This window comes from Homalodisca vitripennis, chromosome 3 (genome assembly GCF_021130785.1).
Source record: "Homalodisca vitripennis isolate AUS2020 chromosome 3, UT_GWSS_2.1, whole genome shotgun sequence".
Lineage (NCBI taxonomy): Eukaryota > Metazoa > Arthropoda > Insecta > Hemiptera > Cicadellidae > Homalodisca > Homalodisca vitripennis.
In genome coordinates this window covers 97,503,148-97,530,760 of record NC_060209.1, presented here as the reverse complement: position 1 = coordinate 97,530,760, position 27,613 = coordinate 97,503,148, and the positions used below count along the sequence as shown (strand labels likewise).

Here is a 27,613-nt window from a genome sequence, read left to right as displayed (position 1 = left end):
CATCATTTAATTGAGAAGCTTTGCGCAACTCCTCCTACTTCTAAAAACTTACTGCTTTAAATTCCACTGCTTTAAACGTCTTCATTTTACGTTACTCCAGAAGAAAAGCTTTCTTCAATCAAGTCCATCAGGTTCTATTCGATTACCTTTGCGTCTTTACAAAAGGGCCCATCCCCTGTGTCAATGACCGTATACGTAAGATTGCCGAGAAAAGAAGCTATTGTCGTTTTCCAAAGCTGTTAAAGCAATGTACGATACTTCGTCTTTAAACTGACCGTAAGTACTTTCTGCACTCTGTGGCTGGAACTCCATTTGAAGGGATGATGGAGCAAGTATGTAGTGGACATCATCGAGATAATTACTGTAATGATTTGAGAGGTGCAGGTGCGGAACGACCTGTGACCTGATATCACTTCCTGCCTCCACACCCTACACCACGCACCACTTCACCGTTAACACTAATGACGATCGCGGTGACTGGCAACTCGCCTAACAAATCTATTCTCCACGCGGCCGGTTATTTGATTATGACCACCATTGAGGTTAATTGTAGGTAGCCAGAATGCGGTTTCATATGAGACTGATGGATTCTCCCCATCAGGCGCAGTTTTTTCGTTCTGCACACCTCCGCGTCCCGCCAACGATTCGTTGAGGAAACAGCCTCATTTGGGTTACAAGACCGTCTGATGGCTTTCCTGGGCACGTTTGGATCTAATTTTGCCCTGAAACAAAATTTTGTCTTTGGGACATTCCTGCCTTAGTTAATTTAATTTATTCGTGCTTCTCCATCAATACCATTAATTTACTAGTTCCTCAAATACGTATCCCTTTAAGGTGATTTTTAAGGAGAACATGAAATTATGATTACATGGTGAATGAAATGTAACCTTTTTCCAAGCTGGTTTCTAAGATCGACTGGGTTCTTACCAAGTAGCATCAATCAATATTCTACACACATTACGTAAACTATAACTTTGATTTCACCTATACTGATAAATTGCCGAGATCCAATTAGCAAAGTACATTTACATCACTTAAACTGCTAAATATGGTGATACGGAAACAACGATTCCATTGCATAAAATCAAATTATGGTGTAAGTAATAAATCTAGTAAGTTATACGTAATCATTTTTTAACTCATTGCCATAACAGGCGGAATCAGACATAATGTTGTATCTATAAATCATATCACAACCGATGTTAATTAGTCCCAACAAATCTTTTTACACGTAGTTTCTAAAGCAAGTTCTACCACTGACTCTTAGTATCGGTAAAGGTCGCCCACTTCACTTTCTCAGACTTAAACTACTTCAATTAATCCGTACGCGTTTACAGCAATTTAAGTGCGCAGTTAATTTAGGTTGGCAGCATTAACTTTTTGATTTGTAACGACAGATGAAATTATATATTACAAGATATTTCAACGTTGTATGCCGTACTAATATATTAAACCAAAGTCGTCTTCCAAAATAAAAAAGGCGAAAATATGAACTAAATATTCAGATTCAAATTTTAAATCGTGCTAACTTAAATTGGATGTTCTTTGTTATTGTAAGAAAACTGTCCATAAAGGTGGCATCCGGAAAGCCAATTTTATTAAACTTAAAAACTTTCCCAGGTGAAGGTTTTCGGACATCCGTCTTTCATACCCTACAGATCTCAAGATGATTTTCTAAATCCGGCCCTTGCGAAAAGATCAGTTGTCAATTATATGCCGATTTTTCGTATTAATAATGAGTTATGATCAAATTTCCTTAATAAAGGTTTCTCAGATGATATCCCATTTATCAGTTTCGAAGTTGAGACTCTCCCCAGGTATCTCGGCTACGAACGTTGTATCATTCACCTCCGAATTGAGCACTTCCACCTCGCAGTTCAGCCAATCGTAGTCATATAAATGAACTGCTGAGATCAGTGCCATGTAGGTACTTAACCTCCTTTCTTTTAGAACTTATCGGTTGTGCAGACAGCATTGTGAAATGTAATATCGTACATCTAAATGTTCTGGTTCAATTATGATTTGATATGGTCCACTTATAAATGTCAGGTCTAAGAAGATTCCTGTTATTTGACAATAATCTCAAATATGGTCAATACATTATTTTTTCCGTAACGGAGCCACAGATACCTGCAGCACAAAAGCCGGCTCTGATCCTATGCAATGTGGCTTGTATACACAAGGTTCGTATCATCGTGCTCTCATACTAAAAAAAATTACAGGTTTCCGGATATGTGCTAGCAGTCAGGAATGTTACAAGCACTTACTCATACACTGCAGTTAATATACGACGGGGAACTAGGAATTCAAGGTTGATTATTTAAAGCGATACGATAGATCTGTGTAACCCAAATACATTATCCTTGGACTAGTACTTTGCCTCGAAGACTGCGAAGTAATTTATCCGTTGGTTCTACTATCTTTATTACTCTTAAGAACTGGTTTAAAAACAACTCAGGATTTGGTATTGCTGTATAAAATCTCTCTCATTTGCTTTGATCTTGAAATGAGTAATTTCTTATCATTTTCTTCTTTGCTGATTATGAACATTTCCCCCTTTCAGCCCATTCTAACCATGTGTTCTAAGAAAATTCTGGCAAGAAGCCTTCTGACATTAAGACTCTATTATTTCAACGAAATCAGTATTTATATTCATCTGTCAGAACTCAGTACCTATATTCGTCTGTCAGAAATCAGTTTTCAATGCGCTTGCTGTTTTCTCAGAAAACCCGTGAGATGCTGAACACACAACAAGTGGGCTTCCCGCATAGGTTACGTTAAATACGGCTTTAATGGTTGGCGGCGATTCCTAGAATCTGATGATTTGAATAAGCACTTGCAGGAAATGTAGAAGAGATCGCGTATCAGAGGCTATAAGTTACCGGGTTGACAGCGTACAGTGGGCCTACTCATACCGCAGTAGTTGTGATGACAGCATCACACTCCTGTACACGTGATCTTAGGCATTCATTAGATAAATGCTTTTTATTATTTAATTCTATTTTTACTCTTCATTTCTGAAAATGAATAGTGTACAATGGTTAATCAACAGAATTCTGCAATATTGGTTGTCTTAAAAAATAATTTGATATAATAAACATTTTGTATTGTTTGGTTTTTGACAATAGTCACATTGGTATGATTATGCAATAATATCTTTATCTTATACGCAGTATAAGAAAAATTGTAATTTAATCTTTTGGATTGTTAATATACATATTTATATGGTTACAAATTTGGTATATTCCTTATAAAGATCGATAAATTATAATGATCAAGGAAGTTTAAAGATCATCAAATTATAATGTTCAAGGAGAGTTATCTATACAAGAGAAAGATATTTTCGTTTGAGAGTTCGTTGTAAGGAGAACTTTTTAAGTATTTTTCGAATACAATAGGAAAGGTTAAGTAAGCATAATAGTGTCAGTTAATTAGTCACTCAATAACATTTGTTTAGTTATAATCTATTTCTGTCTGAGATTTTATAGCAACAATGTTCTCCACTAATTTTATAAAGATATATTTTTCCACTAAAGATACATTTAAGGACTCGAGCCCACCCACAGACTTCGGGTTGGTTATTTGTGTCCAATTCTATGTTGATGTACAGCATATGTAACCATTAACTAATGTGTGAAATAAAGTATTTGAATTTGAAGAAGAAATATTAATGTCCTGCATAGATTAAGAATATATTTACTGAACATAAATACAAAAATACAAACTTTGAATTTGGGATGATTTAGGTCCTGGCTCGATAGGTCTATTTGTACGATGGAGCCCAAACTAGTCTAGTGGATTTCTTCCTCTTAAATCTAGGACCTGAGCGATTAGTAACTAAATCGTTCTGTTAATAAAGATCAGTCTCCACTATTTTGTAAGCTCCACACACCAAATTTCAACCATCTATCTTACCCAGAGCTACCCTGTTTATCAATTCACCACCTTCACTTTCCATCCTCGCTCGTTACCTTCCACTGGGATATTTGTCACCTTCAAGAGTTCTACCGGTTTCATTTGTCAGTTGCTTTCTAGTTCGCTCACGCAGTATTTTCCATGAGTTAGTAGTGAGAATCAGACAAACTGGTTACCAACGATTCATCAGGTTAATGTAGATTAGCTTTTACTAGTACTGCGCATATTTTAACATTCTTTGGCATACTCCATTATATACCTAACACAGTATCATATATCATTTTGTGCACTTAATGCAAACTTAGAGTACAAATTACACAGACATCCAGTTCACTTAGTCTAAATGTAAAAAATGAACTGTTTCTAAGCAGGTAACAACTATTACATAAATTCTACAACGAGAACGTACGACCTACTTTTCTCTTTGATTATATCATTATCTTAAACAAGTTTCCAGGGAGATTGCAAGTATTTGTAGTTGTGTTTACGTCTGTACCAACACATTAGTGTATAAGGAATCACCGAATCCATCATTATGCTTTAGTTATTTCAATTGTTTTTATGAGTCATGAACATCACAAGAATAATATTAACTTCGTTTTAGTACCGTTCACATACATTCTCTTTAGGCGAATCGATATACGGTACGGTCTCAAAAACCTCAAATTTGTGGTCCTACAAGTTATGCTTTCTCAAATTATTTGCTTTTTACGGTGGGAATTGTTTTGATGACTCAGGAACATAAGAAGAATAATACTAACTTCTTTTCAGTACCGTTCACATACATTCTATTTAGGCGTATAGATATACGGTACGGTCTAAAAAACCTGAAATTAGTGGTCCTACAAGTGATTTGCTTTCTCAAATTGTTTAATTTTTACGTTGGGAATTGTTTTGATGACGGAGGAACATCACAAGAATAATATTAACTTCTTTTCAGTACCGTTCACACACATTCTATTTAGGCGTATCGATATACGGTACGGTCTAAAAAACCTGAAATTAGTGGTCCTACAAGTTATTTGCTTTCTCAAATTGTTTACTTTTTACGTTGGGAATTGTTTTGATGACGGAGGAACATCACAAGAATAATATTAACTTCTTTTCAGTACCGTTCACACACATTCTATTTAGGCGTACGATATACGGTACGGGCTCAAAAAATTAGTGGTCCTACAAGTTATGCTTTCTCAAATTATTTGCTTTTTACGGTGGGAACCAGTGGTTTCGTGAGTAGAAAATACTCGTTTCCTGGGAGTTGGGCAGGCAGCACCCAATAAGGACATAATTATCCTGCTGTTTTATTAGTTAATAGAGACTTGATACGTACTCGAAGGCTTTATTAATGGTTTTGCGTGAAATCAGACATCACGGAGAGACGGGGCCACACACCAGTGTGTGAACACTACCGCCATTAACACGTGCGTAACTACTGAGAGCTATAGTTTAAGCACGAGTAATGCAATATTTAGTTGTTATTATCTATTAACAGGGATGTGACGTGCACTCGCCATCGTTGAGCGTCAAGAAGTTTGAGAAGTTCTTGAAGTTTGTGAACTGGTAGATCGTCTCTTATTCAGTTGCTGAACCTTAAAACAAGGTGAAACTGAGAAAGGTTGACAGATCGAGAAACATTATGCTGAACAGTGTCAAACTTTGCATGTAATTATATCCACCAATGAGTTTAAAAAATACAAATAAAATAAAACCTACTCCACAAAACGACTTGAACGCTTTCTGCTCACACCAACAGCAGGATTTGTCCGACAGTCTAGGACGGCACAGTTTCCATTACATATAACAATACATAGAGTATTGTTCCTCCATGTCATATTCCTGTAATATTCCAACACCAACGTCAAAAATAACTTTAAATATACCTTCCTATACAGTTGGAAGAGAGGAACATTTACGTGTGGACTAAATCTCGAGACTTTCTTAACATTATATTTGCTATATATGCTCATACTCTACATAATAATGTAAATAATTCAATGCTTTTTTATGACTTTTTACAATTTATATGTTACATGCGGTATAACCTGTAAACTCCCAAAGGTTAACTTTCATAATGGTTCTTTTTACCTGAAATTAGATGGTATTTAAAAGCTTAACATTCTTACGCGGCATTAAAAATACTAATAAAAGTTGTATGAGCGTAAAGGTTCACCCCAGTAGCCGAAAGTCTTTTTACGAGACGTTTTATAAGTACACAACCTGTTGTCGTGGGTCTTCGTGGGTTGATTTCACGATTGAAAAGTTTCTCTTAGTAAGAAAATCGACCATCACGAAAACCGCGGGTGTCAGAACAATATGTCTAGAAGGTGCTCAGAAGTGTCATCGGAACTAACCGCATTATTATTGTTAAGTTTTGTTTCTTGGTTTTTTTAAAAAAAAAGGAGAGGCCGATCCCCTTTTTAAGCCTTATTCTGTCCGCCCTCATGGGCCACTGGCCTGTGCGAGGATCTTATCAAACAGAATAAGGGGAAGAGTCGATACAGTACAAGGTCAATGGTACTGATAAAAAGTGCAATGGTCACAGATAGGATTTGAACCACCGTTATTTGGTCTTCTGAGCAAATATTTGTCAATAGAACATTTAGAGCATAAGAAGTCTTTTGAATAACAGACGTTCTACTGATAGTCTTCTTGTTAGTAAAGACATCCAACGACAATGGATGAAGTTGTTACATTCCAGGTGCCTGGCGCAGGAGGAAGGATGGCGAGGTCTGGATTCCATTTAACAAGTCTTAATAGCCTTCACTGTAAAGTATCAGATTTTATATTCTAGTATCCCTGTTCTTTATTTAAAATAGTTAAATAGCCTCAAGGTAAATTTTTATCATGTTGTGTTTGTTTGACAGTGTAAATGTATATCTTATGTTTTTGTTTCACCAATATTAATGTATAATAATATAGCTTAAACTTAATCGGTGCATACAGAGTGTTATATTTGCAATCAAATTGTTCCAAATTTCATGTCAACAAACTTCAACAATCTAGGTGCCATATTCCTAGATTTTCCACGTACTTCCGATCGTCCATGGATGACTGTTCCAAGTTTCTAAACGTGCAGTGAGCTTGTACATCTGAGAATACAAGTAGACTATACCGAAAGTAGGTAATGAAGTGTCAAATTGTATACATACAACCTATTTAATTTCACTAAAATTTTTCACATGAAACATTCTTTATCTCATGAAACTCAATGTACAAAATTGCGCAAACATCAAGCAGTCTTCTTGTAGTAAATAAATACGATACATGCAAACTAAAATTTGACAGAATAATTGTTACGATTCTTGAGATATATCTACTCATTGGTGTATATGAAATTTAACAATCAATAAATTAATATACAAAATGACTAAATTATCGATTTCACCCCATCAATATGTTAACTACGGCGTATTCAAGGCAAACTAAATAGTAAAACAATAGTGAACTATTTGCTACAGTGTTGTAAATTACTTTAGAATTAACTTGTCTTCAAATGCGTGAGTAACAAGCAAATGCTAATGTTGCTAATTTATTGAGCTAGTTCATGTAAGGCTAAACTGCACTGGAACCCCAGTGAAGCCGGGCTCGGCGCAGTGTCAACTCCTGGTATTATCAGATCAAGGCCCTCGTTACCGCCTGGTATGTCTCCAGAACCTGTCCTTGATAATGTACCACTTGTATTCTGTAGTTCTGCTCTATACTAATTGTTATAGGTTTCTAAGTGTCTGCACATACTCGACTGCCCTTACTCTTCTCTCCGCCTGACAGTTCTTGTGCCCACCGACATTACTATCTGGTCTTCGCTTCCATATTCTCTTTTCATTATTATTCGTCATCTTCAATTCAAGTGTTATCGCTCGCTTTTTGTAATCCACGACGGTCTATTACCTTATCGGGTGTTGATCCTAACTCAATGTTCCCACGTTCAACTCGTCTTTTGTGTTTTGCACTCGTTTTATATCCAGTCTTGCAGTCGTTTTCGGTAAAACAGATTCTGTTTACTGCCGCTGACTCACACACATGGAGTTTTTCCCTCCTTTTTCTAATAGTTCTTTTTTCAACTCCGTGTTTTTGCACCATTATCATACCACATCTGTGACCATGATTCTGGACTTTTTTTTTACTTTTTCTCGCACAGATGAGTCGGCACGTGTTTTTTTCTGATTATTCCCGTGTCCGCCCGGTAACGGTAAAACGAATTAACACTTGCGAGTTTCGTTTGTAGTTCGTGTACTACACGCTTGTGAGTTCGTGCAATGTCTGTCTATACAGAAAATATACACAATTTTAATTTTGTTGCTGACGCTTCGCACAAATGGAATTAGGACAAAAAGCATATGTTGGAAAGTAAATATGGGTGCATAAAAATAGAGATTTTTTATTCATAATTGTCCGTATCTTTCCTGTTTAAAAGAATCCGAATCTTTTATTAAGCACAAAATACCACAAATATGTTTTTTTATTCTAGTCAGAATATAATTCAGACGAGTTTGATCTAGTATTTCAGTAAAAATTAGTTAAACCGTATTATAAAAACATTAACTGCCAGACAATTAAAATATTACTGATGATTACTACAAAACTTCACTTATTTAAAAGATGTGATCATCTCGATATCCTTTTTTGTGTTTATTTTTGTATGCTGAGTCAATAAAACAACAATTTTAATTAAAATTAATTTCCTTTAGTGGGATTATACACCAGAAGTGTAGCTGATACATTATTTCATTACTATAGTGAATGTTTTGAAGATTCTTATTAACAATAGTTCTTGATGACGAATGGCATATAATCAGCAAGTATGCAAAATATTTGTTGTTTCCTATCAACATCGCTAAAGAAGAATGATTAATATTTTAAGCTCTTAGTAATCCAAGAAAGTATAAGTAGGTCTGAAAGTATTTCGTTGGCATTAATTACTTAATCGATCAAATGTTAAAAGAGTAATATATGGATTTTAAGTACGTTTCTCTAGATGCTTTCTTGACGCAAATGCCACATTAAACAGTTCTCTTAAAAGTTATGGTATAAAAACTTGTTGAATATAAAAATCATATAATGCATGAATTTAATTGTTCGAAAACACTATTGTACAAATAAAGTTAATTATTATTTTACTGCGTTTTTTCGTGACGGTTATATGCTATAGCTTATGATTTAAATGTTAGAATTGTAGCTGTGGTTTTAATTTGGCAATACGTTGTATTATGACCACTGAAGCAACCAATATTATTAATTAAATTCAGTCCACTTACTGGCCAAAAAGTAAACAAACTTGTTCACCCATTGAAATTTATACATTGCTTTCCTGAGATGCACGTTTTGTGTGAATGGAATAACCATAGGTTTTTCTTACGTTTTAATGAGAGAAGCGTGTTATTGGTAGATACTATATTCGTGTAAATGTGTAAGTAATTAAATAACGTTTCATCAGTATAGTTGGACTATGTAAATTAAATATGTGAAATGTAAATAGAACTAACCAGCCAAGGATGATAATATTGGCAGATTGATTTAATTTTAGATGCAATGATTTCGTAGGGTTTTTTTCTTTTTGTTATTAAAAAACACATTAAGACGTATAATCAATGTATTTTGGATGACAGACACTTGTTTTTATAAAAGTATATAATATTGATCACAAAATATTACAAACTGATAATGGTTTTGTTTTTTTTTATTTGAATTGATATATCAATCAATTTAGTTCTACATTATATTCGATTGATTCCGAATGGATAATCTTTTTCCTTTACTTAATCTAAATAACTCAATGGGACTTAAAATGAGAAGATATATTCGTACAAGAAAATTCTGAATGCTTTAAAATGTAACAATTTTTTAATTCAATCAGGTTTACGAGTAAATTAAAAATTGTCTAGGTCATTAAACAGTACTTCTAGCTCTGCAGGTGTTATGAAACGCCAATTACCGAGAGAAACTAAAATAATCACGTCAGGTACTTGTTACAAGACTTTTAATTGATCTGTTGAAACCGTTCGAGGAAGAATCCGGCCGGAGAGGTCAACCAGTCCTGCCAGGACTCGTTAGGACATTTGAGTGACTGATGTCTCGGTGGTGAGAGGTACATGATGTAGGGCGGTCTAAAGGGCAGTAGTGCCTGACGTAAGGCTTCAGGTCAGTGTAGGCACAGTGGCACATTTGAGGTCGACCAGTTCAGCCAGTAGTCTTGGGACATTTGAGTGAATGATGTCTGAGTGGTGTCTGTAAATGGTGAAGAGCTACATGATGTTGGGTGGCCAAAAAGCAGTAGTTGCTGACGTAAGGCTGCAGGTCAGTGTAGGCACAGTAGCTCAGTCAACCAGACCTGCCAGTAGTCTTGGGACATTTGAGTAAATGATGTCTCAGTGGTGTCTGGCAATGGTGTAGAGAGCTACATGATGTTGGATCGCCTAAAGCTGCAGGTCTGTGTAAGAAACTGACTTAAACGAGGTCGACTGTGACAGAATAAGTCACTGCAGACTCTAGAATGAGCTGATCGACTGAGTCTGGAAATGTCGTCTGTTGTCCCTAAAATGTAAGATCTACAAGGTTGATTGCATACAATAGCAAACAATATATTAATTATCAGTCGGTTTTAATGACGCTGGTTCTAATATCCAGAAAAGTAAGAGTACACGCCAACGTTTCTAATATTATTTAGACTATTATTGTGTCATACTGTCATTGGTCAGTTGATATTCTACAGTCTTCGTGCGATGTAATCATTGGGTATTACGCTTATACCAGTAACCTTATTCTTTTTTCACATTTGCAAACGTTTTATAAAAACAAACTGATCAATTATTGAAAATATTGGCAACGCTATATTCACATGAAAGAAAGTAGTTTCATGTAATGTAATATCCTGTTTAACGCAACACGCAAACTTTGCATTCCCCATTTACGTCCTCAACTCTTCTTTGAGTAATTATGTGTAGTACAACATGGAGAATTTACAATTGAGTAGCACGGACACGCGACACGCAAACTTACAGTCCCTCCCTAAGGTACTCACAGAGAAGGTATAATATGTACTACGTAGCACAGCATGGAGACTTTAACGGTAGATAGTACGGGCCACGTGATACGCAAATGTTGCATTCCTCACTTAACACCCAACGGCTTATTTATTGTTCACTTCTTGACCATCACATTTTTCTGGTCGAACCATTCACTACATCTCTCGCAGATCTCGCATCTTACATCAGCAAACCATTTCAAATAATGTAACTTTCGTCCTTACCTTCAAAGAATATGTGTCTTAAATCATTATAGATACAATAATGAGAAATGAGACGTTCTAACGATGACAAATGAATGAGTGGCATGAAGTAGGACACGTAGATGGCCCATGACAACCTTGACGTTACGTAAGTCCACGTCACGCACGCATCGGCACCGTCATCGACCCAAGTCGCTCCTTGTCTGACAATAAACTACTGCCATCTAGGTTTATTGCGTGACCAGCGGCTAGCTTTGTGGCCTACGACTAGATATGTCCATTACTGCCTACTTAAATTTTAATTACATTCACCTTGCAGAATGCGTTCCGTCTCAAATAACCTGCACCCAACCGTTGACCTAAAATTAAGACTTTGCCCATTAGAGGGAAAATACGAAGTAAACCTATTTTTACATATTTTGATCCTGTTACATAACTGTAAGCCTCAATGCAACCAAATTTAAACTATTATTTGTACTGGCTAAAGGTACGCTATTCCCTTGCTAATTTCTCAGATTAAATGATGAAGCGATAGGAATACACTCGATAGCGGATCTGCAAGAGATGTAGTGAATGGTTTGACCAGAAAAATTTTGTCTGAAAATGTGTTGGTATAGCATTGGAACGGCCTCCGTTTCTGTCCCCGCAAGTTGCTCATTTGACACGGTGTCTTGGGATTCCACCCTCTATGACATTAAGAAATATTTTCTGTGAGTGGAATAAAATTACCTGTGAGGGCTGCGCTTTGTCAGTTAACCCATGCAGCTGTCCCTACAGAAAAGGTTAGGTGAAGAACATCCCTTTTCCATGGCTGGAAATGTAAGAAGGTAGTATTTCAAGTCTAACATACAAAATAATTCAGATTTATCATTACCTTTGATTAATATGGTGAGATTGAACTAAATTGCAGTTATGTATTTTAAATCAAAATAGCAAGTCTATAATCCATATCCATTATAAAAATTGTAATTCTAAGAACTGTGATTATTTAAACTGAATAAAAATAAATCCTTTTTATCGTGGTTTATTAATATTATGAATGTGTTATTTACCTTAAATAATAAATAAATAAAACGTTTTCTTTTCATTATTGGAGAAAAATGGATGTTTTCGGTTCGGAGATCGGAAATAAGATTAAGGGACTAAAGACATATTTGCTACGCGTGGGAAACAATGGTTTTATCATATAGGAAACTAAGTTAAATCTCTTTTTTTAATTTTGTACATAATAACTCAACATAGCAATACTGTCAATCTTGTATATAATAAACATATGAGTCTCTTTGCATTTACGTCTATTGAAACAACGACAAGGTTTGAAGCTAGCGCATTGAAAATCTTACTATTTCAGATCTCTAAAACAACAAAAACTAACGAAAAACCATCACTTAATGGACCAACTTATCAAAAACAGCTGTTATTTTTACAGTATGATGAAAAAGATCTTCTTGGTTTCTCTTATCTGTCAACACATTCAACATCCTTGCTCTAGCTCGTTTGATGTCAATGCTAGAACAATGTCCTTCTAAGATTAATATAAAGCTGTTTATACCTTGTAACACCGGGGAAAGGACATCAACTACACACGGGAGAGCCGCACAATGGTGATAAAACTGAGTACTTTGCTGAGTTATTGAGATAGCATTGCTCACGAAATACAGAGCCGGGAGAGGATGGCCGGAAGTCCCACGTGTCAAGGCAAGTTGGTGTGTTGGCCTCTGAACCATAGCGAATGGTAAATAGGTCAGAGATGTCCCACCACCCGCAGAACTACTGCCACATGTCACTTGCTCATGTTGACAACTTATTAATGTTATTGTACAAAATTATTGTTATTCCGTACTTTAGAGGAAGTTTAAATTTTCTATCTGCATTTTTAACAAATTCCAAAAATTAGTTCTGAGTTCAACTGCACACCAACCTAACTTTGACTAAATTTCAGTTCTGAGAGTTGAACAATAGTGGCAATGCAATAAAGAGACTTGTAGTTCTTATGTAGTTTTCAAACTAAATACTTACAATAATGATACTAAGCAAATCACTTTTAACTAGTTTCCGGCTTCTGCAGAAATAGTGTTTTACAAAGAGATTATTGATTTAATTACATTAATGGCGTGTAGAAAGGTTGTGTAATATTGCTACTCTATTAAGTTAAATGTATCTATGAAATGATATGTAATTCAAATGCAGAACCAATAGAACCAATAGAACCAAAGACTTTACTGTTTAATAATGGGTTTATGCATGGGTTCCGAACCATGCGTATTAGTATGATTGCATCGACCGCTGATGAAAACATGAATCTCAAATAATATATCAAATAACATCCAAGTCAACTTCTATTAACCAATTAGATAAGAAACATCTATGTATGAGTAAAGTTTAAGCAAGAGAATGATTATAATATAAGCAACCTTATTAGTATACCCTAAGCATAAAAATGAGAAACGTATAGGTAAACTTATGAGAATTTTAAAGAAATAGATTGTGATATATCTAGTTATTAGTATAAATAAAACATAAAAATAAGTAGGATTGAAATGCACATCTGAAGATTTAAACCCAGTGGTTTTGAGGTTGACAGTTTTACTACGACATCATACTTTTAACGTCTCTAATAATAAATGTTATGAGTTAACTCTAAATGTCAGCGAGGAATGTAAAGATCTGCAGGTAACTGATGAGGAAACGTTATGCAGAGAGTCTCGTGAGCCGCAACTATTTCCCTAGGTTTTTGCAGTGCTCAGACATTCTTTCCGTGAAACACAGCGCTTGACCCGCTACTGCTGTCTCTGTAACGAGCAGAGTCGAGCGGCATTCGCTCTAATTATATGCACACTCAGCTGACACAGAGTAGTTCATTGTTATCACAACCAGCCAACAATTACTGCACTAATTACAAGCTTCGGCTGTACTTATCTGCCACAATTAAAAGCTTCTAGGTAGTCGTTGCTTTCAATTGTGCCGATAGAGGATTACAATCGGAGAACTGCTGTTCAAATAACATTACATTACGAGAGAGTATTCACAAAGCACAGAATGGTGCGGCACAGAAACATGCTAATAATTTACATACATATAACTGGTGGGACATCCTGCACACAGGAAATAGTTCAATTTATAGCTAGAATAATAAATCAAACGCAGTATCAGTGTTAGACAACCAAATTAACACCTCGTTAACCAAAATCAATTTTCCCGAGAGAATTTAATGCTTGGAACACCAGAGTCGCTAGACTACCGGTGAAATTACGACGCGTACGGTCGGTAGTGATCAAACGGCAACTAATTAAATCAGCAACTAATGCTCTTAAGTCACTCGTGGCGCAATAAACAAATGGACCAACAAGATATGAATGGGACTTGCCAGTCCGATGACTGGGACTGCATTCCTTACGAAAGTTGCCTACAGCAGGTTCCGATTCCATTCATATAATGGTACCTTCAGGTCTTCAGGTGACATGACGTCTTGTTTACACATCGACGGCCGGCCCAGCCGGTCTCTGGACCCTGTTCAAGTTCTTCCAGTCCCCGTCCTCTGTTTTGACAAAATGACAGTTTGAGGACTTCCGCAGGCCATTTATCTTGTTCTTGAGGCTTTTTAATGTATTTACGTCAACAGACCCGCGTATAGTGTCCATATAATACTTACCATTTCACATAGTACGTAATATGTTTAAATTTCTGGTCTTCTAACTTTCATTATTAAGAATTTACTATTAAGAGTTCACTCCAATTCATAAATACCCGTTTTTAATTAATATTACTTTTTATCTAATTTTAACACCATGTTATAATCAGTGACATGTTGAAAGTTGAAACATAATTATGTAATGATAGTACTTAAAATAATATATAGATTTATAGAATCTATTATTTTCCCATAGTTCCCCAATGAAAACACCGGGAATACATTATCCTTCGCGTGATTTCTGTATAAAGGACATGGCATCCAGGAACTATCTTCAAAATTCATTATTGAATAAAGTCGGTATGTTGTACATGTGAATATTGCAAGTGTTCATTGCACGACATACGTGTTTTGGGTTCTTAATGTCTATATAGTTCTTTGCACCTGAAGCCAAAAATGTATGTAAAAATATAAATTTTGAAATCGACAATAAGAAACCAGTCCATTTACAGAATGTATTTTAAATTTCTCTAGAAATGAAAATGTCTTCGAGTTGTTTTCGAGCAGTTAATCTTCTAGCCCTAACACAATAAAATATCAAAATGTATTATGATATTTTACCAAATCAAATTAATCCTCATCCCAAAAAGAAATGTTCACAAGTTATAAATATTTCACCTCATGTTTTGAAATATTAGAAGAATATTAGAATCTCGTTACGGAATAGTTTAATCTGTTTCAACCAAATAAGTACATTAAGTGGAATAAAGAGGGTTAAAGACTTTTTCCTTTTTTCTGTAAAACTTAAAATATTGTTTTAACTTTTCATGTACCTACTTTATACTTAAGGCTAGTTAAGAGAACGTTACTTGAATTGGCTATGCTCTGTCTATAAAAAGATTATAAGTTTACTTATTATTTTTGTATAGTAACTATTTCATAAATTTTTGTTTATTACTGCCGTCCATTTGAAATATGATTACTGAAATGGCGTAGAATAATTATCCTTTGACAATATGAAAAGGTATATTCTCATAAGTGTCTGAGTGGATGGCAGTCCACGACCGTTTGGCCAAGATATATGGAGGGAACGTTATGTCTTTTCTAAAGAGCTAATCACTTCGACTGCTTTCCATGCAGGACGTGCCTCGCAGTTCAGCGCTTTAGACGGCCACAGTGGAATATTAACGATAATGCAAAGTCAAATTATGTGACTATGTTTCAACTAAATTATGGGGTCTATATGTTAGCCCACACCAAACTCTGTAAAGAGTTATATATGACACAACACGCTTTAATAGTTGATAATGAGGTTCTATATTCTACATAAGTATAATAGACCTTGTTTTTAAAGATGGTCGGGTACCCTTCCTTCCTTATCTTATTTACTAATGCCTCTGGGCATCAGTGCGGAATGCGGTCGGGGCTGATGAAAAGAGAACATTCCACGAGATAGTGTTTATCACGTAGCAGAATAAAATTCTAGGTCTTATCACAAATCCCTGAGAGACAAATCAAATTCTAGAATGTATACAAACCTGTATAAAAGTTGAAGTGGTTTAGTTTGGAATAGCAAAGAAATTGTTCAGAACATTCCTTAAAAGGTTATGGTTACTGGTTAAACTGGTTACTGGTTAATTTATCTAAATATTAGGCTGTCATTTGAAGACACCAACCAAGAGCAACTTGATCTTAGATCACCAACTACACAGAACAGTCACAATCAATTAAATTATATTTACAATACGTTAACATTCAGCGAAAATAAGAAGCGAGCAATAAAAGAAACGTTAAATATACGAAGAGTCGACTTCCTCAGTTCAAAAGGATCCATATTGTACTTTACAAGTGCAATCATTGACAAATAGTATCGTAGATTGATTGGACTGCAATGATGCAATTAGCAAGTTTACGGTTAAGCTTGACACTGGAGCCGAGTTGCTGCAGACTGTAACTTAGAAATCACAACTTCCAAAATGCTGTCTATCACATACAACTAATTGTTGATCGAATTCTTGTTTGACGTAGATCAGGATTTCCCGGGTTTTGGCACCAGGTCAGCAGTTTCCAATAATACAGTAGATTAGTAACTCTAAAAACTACGTGAATAACATTTATACATGGTAACTCACTTTATAAACCAACAATCACAAATCAAGTTGTCACAAATTAAATAATAACAACAAATGAAATTACAGATGATACAATAATATTAGTTACTACTTTACGCTTTGCAAAACCGAAAAGAATATTCCACAGTATTAAGAGATCACCTTCATGCAAAACTATTCCTTAGGGTTTTTAAAATTAGCGGAAATTTCATTATTGGCGATTCTATTTCTCTAGACGTACTATTCTGTATTTTTAATACACAACGCTGGCGAGTGTCTTAATCCTATCAAATTTATGTCCTGCATAATACCACAATGCCCTTGCATAGTAATTGTAATGATTTCAACAACATTTAACACCTTATAGTTACATTTTAATGGAAACTGTTTGCTGGAAAAGTTTATTAGGAACAGAACCACTTGTTTATAGTAAAAATGGCGACGATGACAGCGCTGTACGTGGTAAGAGTATCAACTACAACGCACCTGACCTCTGCCTGACCTTGACGTTAATAGCGCCAGTGTCGCATGTCCAACTGTTAATTACTTTGCTTTATAGCCTACTCTCGTCTACTAATAGATACATATTTCAGAGGCCGCGGTGCAGCGCAACTACTGCACTTAGCAGTTTGGCGTTGTAAACTGGATCGCCACCAGTTCGAGAGCCAAGCTGCACGCCTTATAGAGGGCATTTCATTGGCTATAAAGATAGGCGGTATCTTGTAATGAAAATTAAAACCTGTGCTTTAAAACCTGTCCTAACTAGTCTCCAGCTCGTTTTGATTAAGCTTTACAAGAATTTTTCAATTGAGTTAACGAGTCAACCCTTGTGGAGCTGTTTATTTCTTTTCGTAAAACTTATCAGATGCGATCTAGACTGTACTTTTATATCAGAATTTAACTTATATTAGTTTTTAGTAGTAAATTTTCAACGATGCCGAATAAAGTTATTAGGTTGCATGTTAGAAAAGTTGATAGTTTATAAAACACAAGCTCTTATAGAATTTAGTCATCACTGGTTTGCTATACTGTAATCTAGTTCCATACAATATGTATTTGAAATTGTGAATCATGTGACGAACAACTATTTCCATTAGAATATAATATACTTTGATTATATAAGTTCAGCATTAACTCAACTCTACATAAAAACACAAGCTACATGTATGTGTAATGTAGTTATTCATTAGATATGGCTTATATATACTACATTAAACATACACATACTTACTTACTGTAGAAGTAAATATGAATGGGTCGACTATTTCAGTCTCGACTAAATTATTAGTGCGGACAGGTTCCTTTCTTTTTACAACCACTTTAAAAAATTAAAAAATACCGAATACATTGTGGATGCAACGTATGAAGATGTAATAACCAAATTACAAATTGCTGGAACATAACGACATTGAATAATAGTTTACTCACTGCCTATTTCAACCTCGTACATTACGACTATTGTTACAATTCGATTGTTATAATATCTAAACTTAATAGTATTTTTTCTAGATTAAATCATTCTCAGCCAGCAAAAGATTTAACTATTATAAACACGCCACCTTGTTATAAATTACAGAAATTATTATAACAATTATAGCTGTTAAAATATTTACAATCTAGTACAATTCTTAAATGTTACACTTGAACATGTACGACTGCTCTTAAGTGGGTTAGCTCTTTTTTCCTTTTCTAAAGGTTAGTGAACTTTTGCTGTTACAGGACACAAACGGGGTCATTCCCGGGTCTCCCCGTCTCCATGACACTTCCTCTCGTAGTGATGGAGATTCCTCTTCCGAGCCACCCTCCTCACTGAGGGAGAACGACGAGAACCGCCCCGACGTCGTGAAGCTGTGTCGCCTCAAGGAGCGTCGACTCCACGAGTTCTACCGGGAGCAGATGCTGAGCAACGGAGCGCCTCTGGCACTGCCTCCCGAGGATACGACTGATCTGTCCTTCAAGGCACCACTCCTTCTGGACAAAATCCACCGCTACAGCGAGCAGCCCTTCAACTTTCCCAACAAGCTGCATCACATCTCTAGGATTCTGGGGGCGGACAACGGTGTGGGCTATCAAGCGGAAATCAATCCCCTCCACGGTCTCAAGACTTTGGCGAGCCTCTTGGAGGACAGCTCCAACTCTAACGGCTCCACCGGTATACAGAGACGGAAATCGCTCTCCTGTTCCGATCTCACAGAGGACGCCTCGAGGAACGACTCGAACAACAACGAAGGCTCCGTGGCCGCCGGGGAAGTCCACAGGTGTGCTGAGTGCGGCAGAACTTGTGAGAGCCTCCAACAGTTACTGCAGCACCAGCAGAGTCCGGAGTGCCTGGCATGTGGTGTCTGTGGCAAACAGTTCTCCCAGAGGAGTCAGTGGACCGCCCACCAGAAGCTACACGAGGAAGCCCGCCCCGAGCACGCCTGTACACACTGTACTAAGACCTTCGTCACAAGAGCATCACTCAAGGTAAGGGTTTAAAAAGCTAGGAGTATTTCAAGCTAAAAGTATATCTAGTAAAGAAAGATACAAGGCATCATCCTCCATGGTACACAGCATAACAGGGAGGTGTATACAATTCTTTTGAAATTAAATTGTGAACGTTCCTTAAGATATTATTTAGGTCTTCGGAATGACTTCCAAATTTGAACGACTAGTACCACAGGCCAATGCGTTGGATCCTTGAACTGTCATACTAAATCTTTTCTTAAGAAGTAGAAAGTCAAAGAACGTCTTATTTTACCAGGCAAAGTTAGGGCTAAGAAAATCTTTCTAACACAACTTGATGACCAACGGCTTAAAGATGACTTCCAAACCACTATATATGAAAGTGATATAAATTATTGAAAATTTTTTGTGGTTTAGTAGTTTTCTTAACTTAACCAGTTTTTTTAACACTGAAGACCAGTGAGAGGTGATCCATAGCAAAGCCATTTAGCCTATAAGCTGCTTATATAACTTAACATCAACACAACACTGTAGGTTCAGTAGAAAGCATAAATATGTATGCCAAATTGGGATTTCTACACACAACTTTATGCATAGTTCTATATATGTTTATTGGTTTCAATTTACCTATTTTGCACTGCTTGTTAAATCTGTATATAATATGAGTTAATACTGTACACATATTATTTCATTACCTGCATACAAAATTTCAATAATAGATTGCTCATACTACCTGTATAATGAAGAGCAAAGAAATAACTCCTCAGTATATAGATGTTGAAAGAGAGGTAAAGGAAAAGAGGGAAGAGAGAGAGAGAGAGAGAGAGAGAGAGAGAGAGAGAGAGAGAGAGAGAGGATTAGGAAGTGAGAGGGAGAGAATTAAGGTAACAAGACCTAAATGAGAGTTATAACATAAAGCAGTGTTTATGTTCTTTTATTGTAATATGATTATTGCAATTTTTCTCCCGCAGAATGTAACCTCATTTTTTACACAAAGATTAAGAACTTGTCAGGGGCTCGTTAAAAATCTCGTTTCGAGCAGTTAACACCATTGTTAACTTAGTACACCGTCCTCCTAACACTGCCTCGCTGTCCGCCATCCAATTAGCTTTGTCAGACACGATGATTCCTAGAAAGCCAAGGTCGCAAATCACACGAGTTCAGGACAATGCACAATAAACCATGATTACTGATTTACATACTCTAATAAACAAGTCCTACGCTGTCATAGCGGCCATAAACAGATCAACTGCAGGCTGCACCAGCAGTGGTCGTACCTAAACAAATTGACGAGAAGGCAGCAACAACCGACACATACCGGTGATCACAAGATTCCGTGAAGCAATAAATAGCCGAGTCTGTATAATTGACAAAGGAATCGTATCTAACAACTGTACCAATTGAAGCGGAAAGAGGTGGTTCTCGTGAAGATGTAGTTGCAACTGAAATACCGGTACCGGTTAACGTAGAAAGAACGGCTCTCGTGGAGATAAATTTATATCCGTTGTACCGATTGAAACGGAAAGAGAAGTCCCTCGTGAAGCTTTAGTTACAACAGTAGTAACGGTACCGATTGAACTGGAAATAGACGGTCATCTTGAAGATGTAATTGCAACAACAGTATCCGTACCGATTGAACCGGAAAGAGACTCTCGTCTACCGAGAATAACGTAAAGTTATATCAGATACCGGTACCGAGTGTTGTAGAAAGAGGCTCTCGTGGAGATAAAGTTTATCAGTTGTATCGATTGAAACGGAAAGAGGCGGTCCTTGTGAAGATATAGTTGCAACAGCAGTACCGGTACCGTTTAAAACCGAAAAGAGGCGGTCCTCGTGAAGATGTAGTTGCAACTGCAGTACCGGTACCGATTAAACCGGAAAGAGGCGGTCCTCGTGAAGATGTAGTTGAAACTGCAGTACCATAACCAATTGAACCGGAGAGAGGCTATCGTGGAGATAAAGTGATATAAGTTGTGCCTATTGAACTGGAAAGTCGCTCTCGTGGAGATAAAGTTATAAACGGATCCGTTCAATTAAAAGAGTGCTAATAAAGTTAAGTGTGGTTTTTATCACTCAACAAACTTGTGTTGTTAGAAGGCGCGGTTCAGACTCGACATAATTCTTTCAGGCCAATACCGCTCTCGCGAACATGGCGGAGCCACGCTTTGGGACGGCCGAAACTCGAGGAACATTCCAGCCGGATTTAATTGTTATTGCCCGGTGTAAAAATACAACCGCCATCATAACATCTTTAACGGCCAGTGCAATTTGTTCGCTCGGACGCAAAGAAATTGGATATTAATCAAAATTGTTGACCATTTACAACGCACTTGTAATTATTTAATAGCTTTAACTGCTAGTGCTTTGCTTTAACGGTCATCTTTAATTTCTTTGATGAGCCTCGATAGTTTTGGTTTTTTCTAACCTCTACCGCATTGAACAAATTGAGGTTAACTCACTTTTTTCACGACTTCTCCGAGATCTCCGGGAACAACAGTACAAACGATCCTTGAATGAATGTTAACGCGCTATTCAATGGTTATCCCCTGAAGAAACACATCCTCATTCATTACCTCACCGGTCATGATGCCGCATTATGCCGACCAACTGCATTCCATCACTGCTAGGCCTCCATTATCTCGTCCGTGTACGGATAATGACGATCCCAAGGCCGCACTCCAGTTCTCTGCCACAATTAATCCTCAATCATAATTTTCGTCAATCTTCATTTCGCTGTCGACTACTCGAAGACGTTTCATTACAAAGAAGATTGATTGTGTCCGAGTAGACGGGCGTGTGGTAATGAGGCCGACTGACGTCTCATGGTGTCCATCCATATCATCGATTCTTGCCTCATTTCTAGTGTGCGGGTTAATTATAAACTGTTTCAGTATGCAAACCGAAATTAATTTAAGATATTAATTTCCTTGTGAAAATCAGTCTACAAAATAAATCTTATTGTATTGACATATAAACGTTTATCACTTTTTTCCTAACGTGAGATTCGTTATAATGATATCTATTCCTACTGTACAATAGCATAGACGCTTGGAACCGAAAGTTTTATATAGTCAATACTCACTACTTTAAGTTCACAATGTTAATTTACCAATTTATTTATAAATTAAGTATTTGTGTTTAACGGTGGTGTCATGTAGAGACCAATCAATAAAGTTTTTTTTATTCTATCTAAAATAATATTTATTTTATTGTACAGTTACTCAGTGTTTCATGACCGACATGAGCTCTTTATTTCACAAATATATATGACAGCTTTATAAAAAACATTTTAGCAAGAATTAATTATCCTGTAATCAAGTACCGCCTCCTTTCCTCCTCTAAAGTCGTGAGCAAACAACTACTTTTTGTGCATCCTATCGCTTTGTTACAAATATTTTGTGAACGGAAAAACAATTTGGGCTCCAATTCATAACTTTTTTAAATTAAATTCAGAACCTTAATTTTAAAACACAATCTTTCATCAGTTTTCACGGTCACTGGATGTTTGCCCACAGGTACACATGCGGACCCATACGGGCGAGAAGCCGTTCCACTGTTTGGAGTGTGGGAAACAGTTCAGCCAACTACGCAACTACAAGTATCACCGGTCAGTCCACGAGGGTACCAGAGAATTTGCGGCGACGTGTCCAGAGTGCGGTAAATACTTCAACGACCGCGGATACCTCAGCTCTCATATGAAGATACACAGAAATCGAAAGGTAAGAAATCTTAGATTGGAAAAAATAAAGTGGAATTATTTATTTTTGAGTGCTCAAGGTGAGACAACCTGAGCAGTTGTTGGCACACTATTGCGTCCACGAGAAGATGCCAATATATCTTCCACAATTCTAAGTAAAATAACGTAGAGACATTTTCCACGGTCGAGTCAACTATATTCAACAATGGATTTAAATAAAATGTCTTAACATTCCTATACTTCCATCTCAAGATTAGTCCATTCTTTATTTTCAACATTATAAATCATTTAAAACGTAAAATGGTATTGTAAATATGACTAAGGTACTGAATGATTACCGGTTTGTTGTTGACAGGAGTACGGATGTGAGTATTGCGGGAAGAGTTTCAACCAGCGGGTGGCGTACAACATGCACGTCCGGATCCACACGGGGGAGAAGCCTCATGTCTGCCAACATTGCAACAAGTGTTTCTCCCGCAAGATGTTGCTGAAGCAGCACCTGCGCATCCACACGGGAGAGAAGCCCTTCACGTGCGTCGTCTGCCAGAAAGCTTTCGCTGACCGTTCCAACATGACTCTACACATGCGCCTGCACTCCGGTGTCAAACCGTACACTTGCAGTGTGTGCAACAAGTCCTTCACCAAGAAGCATCATCTGAAGACTCATATGAACTATCACACAGGAGTCAAGCCGTACGCGTGTTCCAAATGTGGACTGCGCTTCAGTCAGAGCTCCAACATGAGAACACACTTCAAGAAGTGCTCCTCAACCGCCTTCCCAGAGCTGCCCACACCTCCCTCCAGCGTCACTTCCCCTCTACCACTCAACATGGCTGTCACCCCTCCTGTCTCTGATGAATCGTCTTGTACTGGCAGTATCATCAAGGGTAACGCGTAGAGTATTCGTGTTATAGTGTTTGCTTTTTGTATGTATTCAATTTACTTTGTATGGACTTTTCCGTATACTGTCCAATATTAATGTTTAAACGAGTTTGTTTAGGCCATTTTTTTACATTCATGAACGCATCAATTTTTTACTAAGTTAAATATTTTATTTTTGATATAGCCTATAACAGATTTATTTGGAATAATGATTGTGTAGATATTGTACAAACTGAAAACAGTACAAACAAGTTTAAAAAATAAAATTTAGTTGTTGAAAAAATGTACGATTATATTCTTTGCATCTAAATTATCATAGTCTATGACTCATTGTGATATGGTACAGAATAGTTGACAAATACTCATAATCTTTTGCAAAGTAAACTGTAGATTTAAGATTTGTAGAAACGAAGAGTTTTATAGTTATGATTGCTCAACTCTCGTTGAAAATAGACGTTATATTAGTCTTAGAAGTTTTTTTTATTAAGTTTAATCAAAAGAAATAAAAACAAAACGGGCTTGTACATATGTTAGTAGCCCCATTTTGAGTCTTGCCATGTTTCTAGTCAAAAATGTATCGAAAACCGTCTAACGGTGACTTGAGTGCTACCGCCCATGTTAGTGTTTTAGTACATTGCCAGTAGATGTTACATACTCATTAGGTTAAGCTTATGGCATGCTGTCACTGACGCTGCCACTAGAGTTAGTTTTTTTCATGTCTAGGTGTGTCTCGGCTTAGATAATTCGGATTGATAAGTTTTAATACACAAGTCAATATGTTTACAATTCCATAAAAAAAATCTGTTACATAAAATCGTATTTGTAACCTTAATTTTTACATTGCTATAGTCGAGTTTATTTTCTCGAATATAAATAATTTTTACGTTACCAAAAATACGACTGTTTTTTGTTTAGATTTGTGCACATTCCTGTGCATATACAATCTCTGTAAGTTCAAATGATCATAAAATGAATAATTGTCAAAGAAATAGTAGGAGTAATAAAAACTGTAAACGAAGCTTTCTATTAGCCCGCAAAAACAAATAGAACTGTACAATAAACTCTTTAAAAGTATCCACGAAGAGACTCGTAGCGCAAGTTACTAATGCTTCTTCAAAATGAGGGATTGGACTAGTGATATTTCCTCAAAGAGAATTTTATTTTAATTTTCCAAAGATAAAAGTTTGCTTTTGTAATACATCTTCCTGGCTGAAATATTTTCTCAAAGTTAGAGCTCGTTCTCATAATATTCTCCGTAGTGGAAGTTATGTTTTTTTTATACTTCACTATGACGGGTTTATTCCCCTCATACTACTAAAAATACAATGATTTGTTTACCTTTACTTCCTTAAAGTTGAAGGAGAGTTGTACTTATCTAAGATGGAATCGTTTTCCCATTATACCTCCTATTTCTTTCAGTTTCCTTCCTCAAAGATGAGAGATTGTTCTAGTAATAAGCTTTAAAATCTGAGGTTTATAAAATCGTTTTAAAAATCCATATGTGACGCTAATATAATCATGACAAAGTTTGCTCAGTGATCTTATCTGGTCTACTGACACAGCTATATTTATGCGTACATATGGCTGAGTATGTTGCAAGCTTTTTATACATTGCCTTTTTACATGCTATTTTTGTTATTTAGTAACTTGAAAAATGGCGTACATTCATAATAGGCATACTAGTAAATTTCACATTTCACATGAATGATATAGACAAGTAGACCTTATATATCAACTACATGATTTATGAGTTCAGCCTTGATGCATAGTAGTGTATGACCTCCATACCGCTACAGGAATGATTGTCAGTTATCTAAGCCGGAGATCGCAACACGGGACATCACGCTTGTCTTCCATTTACTGATCATGTTTTATTCCAACATATAGCCATATTTATTGTTTAAATATTTATTGTTGTGTTTTAACGCAGTCTAATCATTGTTAATTGTTTATTTTTCACTACATTGTAAATGTGCGTTGTTGATTTATCAGATTAAATATTATTTGTTATACCATCTACATGTGTTTTATTTTATTTTCCACTCCAACGTAACAAACTTATATTGAGAGATTCTGTGACATATACTTGTGAAGAAGAAACTGAAAATTCAATAAATAAAATGAATGCCTATTGATGAAATGTATGATATAAATATTTCTACTTATAATGTACAAGTTAAAGATTAACTCCGTTTGCTCTTAACTCTGACCTTTCGGATCCATCGCCATCTTAAAACTAATATCATTTTGCTCATAGAAATTTTATTCTTAAAGTGTTTTTAAATGTTTCGTAAACGAAGATGTTTGAATCTTTGTATATCCTTCAAGTGAAGGAGCTAAATGTGTCAAAGATATACTGCAATTAAAATTGTAACTTTCATGTTTGTTCTTGCAAAAGTAATTTACTCAAAGATAATTAATTTTCAAAGAATTAATTCCTTTTAAAACTACGATTTTAACGAATTAATGTTTAATTTTAGAAAAGTGTATTTAAATATGTAAAACATTCATTTCAAATTTATTATAGTACTATTTTGCATGATTTGTGTGCTTTAAAATCTGTTAAGCCACAAAATTCCGTACTGGCTTAGAATTTGCATTAAATTATTACTTTGCCATAAAAATTATACTAAACCATATGAGACAATAAATGTAGATATTAAGAAAATCTTTACGGACAACATTTTTATTACAATCGTTGAATATTACAATACATGCAATGCATTACAGTCTAGGATGGTCTAAAACTTTGTCTGTTCCTACAACAAATTAAATTTATGTCACCAACTGTGTTAAATCAAATAATTAGTTAGGTATGTGCCAAATTTATATTTAAAATAATGTAAAAATCAACTCAAAATCAACTTTTGAACAATTGTAACTATGAATAATATATTGAGAGCGTTGAGACGTTTGATGACGAGTATATAAGATACATAAATCAGGCCGTGAATTCTTAATTAATGTTTTCTGCGTCTTGATATAGCTATAGATGGAAGACCGTCTACATGACAAGGTTGATGGTCTATGCTTTCTAACCAATTATAAAATATTTTGTTTATTTGGTTATAGGACACTAAAAAATAATAAAAATTCGGTAGTTGTAAAACCCTTTTTAGTTTTAAATTAAACTTTCGAGTCATTTACGTATATCCATGAAATATGTATGGTAAAAGGTTTCTAATGCAATATTATCTGCTATAACGGAACGAAAGCCGTAAATTTAATGTTGCTATAAAACAGTTACAGCGTCATCGTTACGCTCACAAATAGTTGAAAGTACATAAAATTTATAGTTTGAATGGAATATTCATGCAATCGTATATATTTTTAAGACATATATTACGGTGTAAAAATACCGGTTTCCAGTGTCCTAGGTTCTGTTTTTTGTTCAAATTTCCATTTCTACGTTTCTTTACTTTACATATTATTGAGTACTAATAAGCTAATATAAACTACAAAACTGCTTAGGAGTTTTTCTGTAATTGCATTTCCTTATATTTAGTACGGCCTTTGAGGTTAGGAGAAATATTTTGTTTTGATTCTAATAAATTTCTTACAAATCATAAAATTTGTCATAAATATAAAATGGATTGAAAGACAGTCGTTCCCATGAACTTGCGGATGATGTAATATTCATAGTGACTATATCACGACAAATTTAATGTTTTTGAATATTAAACATTGAACGCCTATTTATGAGAAAA

General features: G+C 35.8%; 1 protein-coding gene across 1 annotated transcript in view; it reads left to right on the top strand.

Moving 5' to 3' along the window:
* Positions 1-25,925, top strand: part of LOC124357220 (zinc finger protein 768-like) — a 158,047-nt gene extending 132,122 nt beyond the window's left edge. The window contains exons 4-6 of the mRNA XM_046808769.1: positions 18,602-19,348; positions 22,843-23,046; positions 23,380-25,925. Coding sequence (XP_046664725.1) covers positions 18,602-19,348; positions 22,843-23,046; positions 23,380-23,922 — 1,494 coding nt within the window. The 3' untranslated portion in view covers positions 23,923-25,925. The remainder of the gene's footprint in view (positions 1-18,601; positions 19,349-22,842; positions 23,047-23,379) is intronic.
* The last annotated feature ends 1,688 nt before the right edge of the window (positions 25,926-27,613 follow it).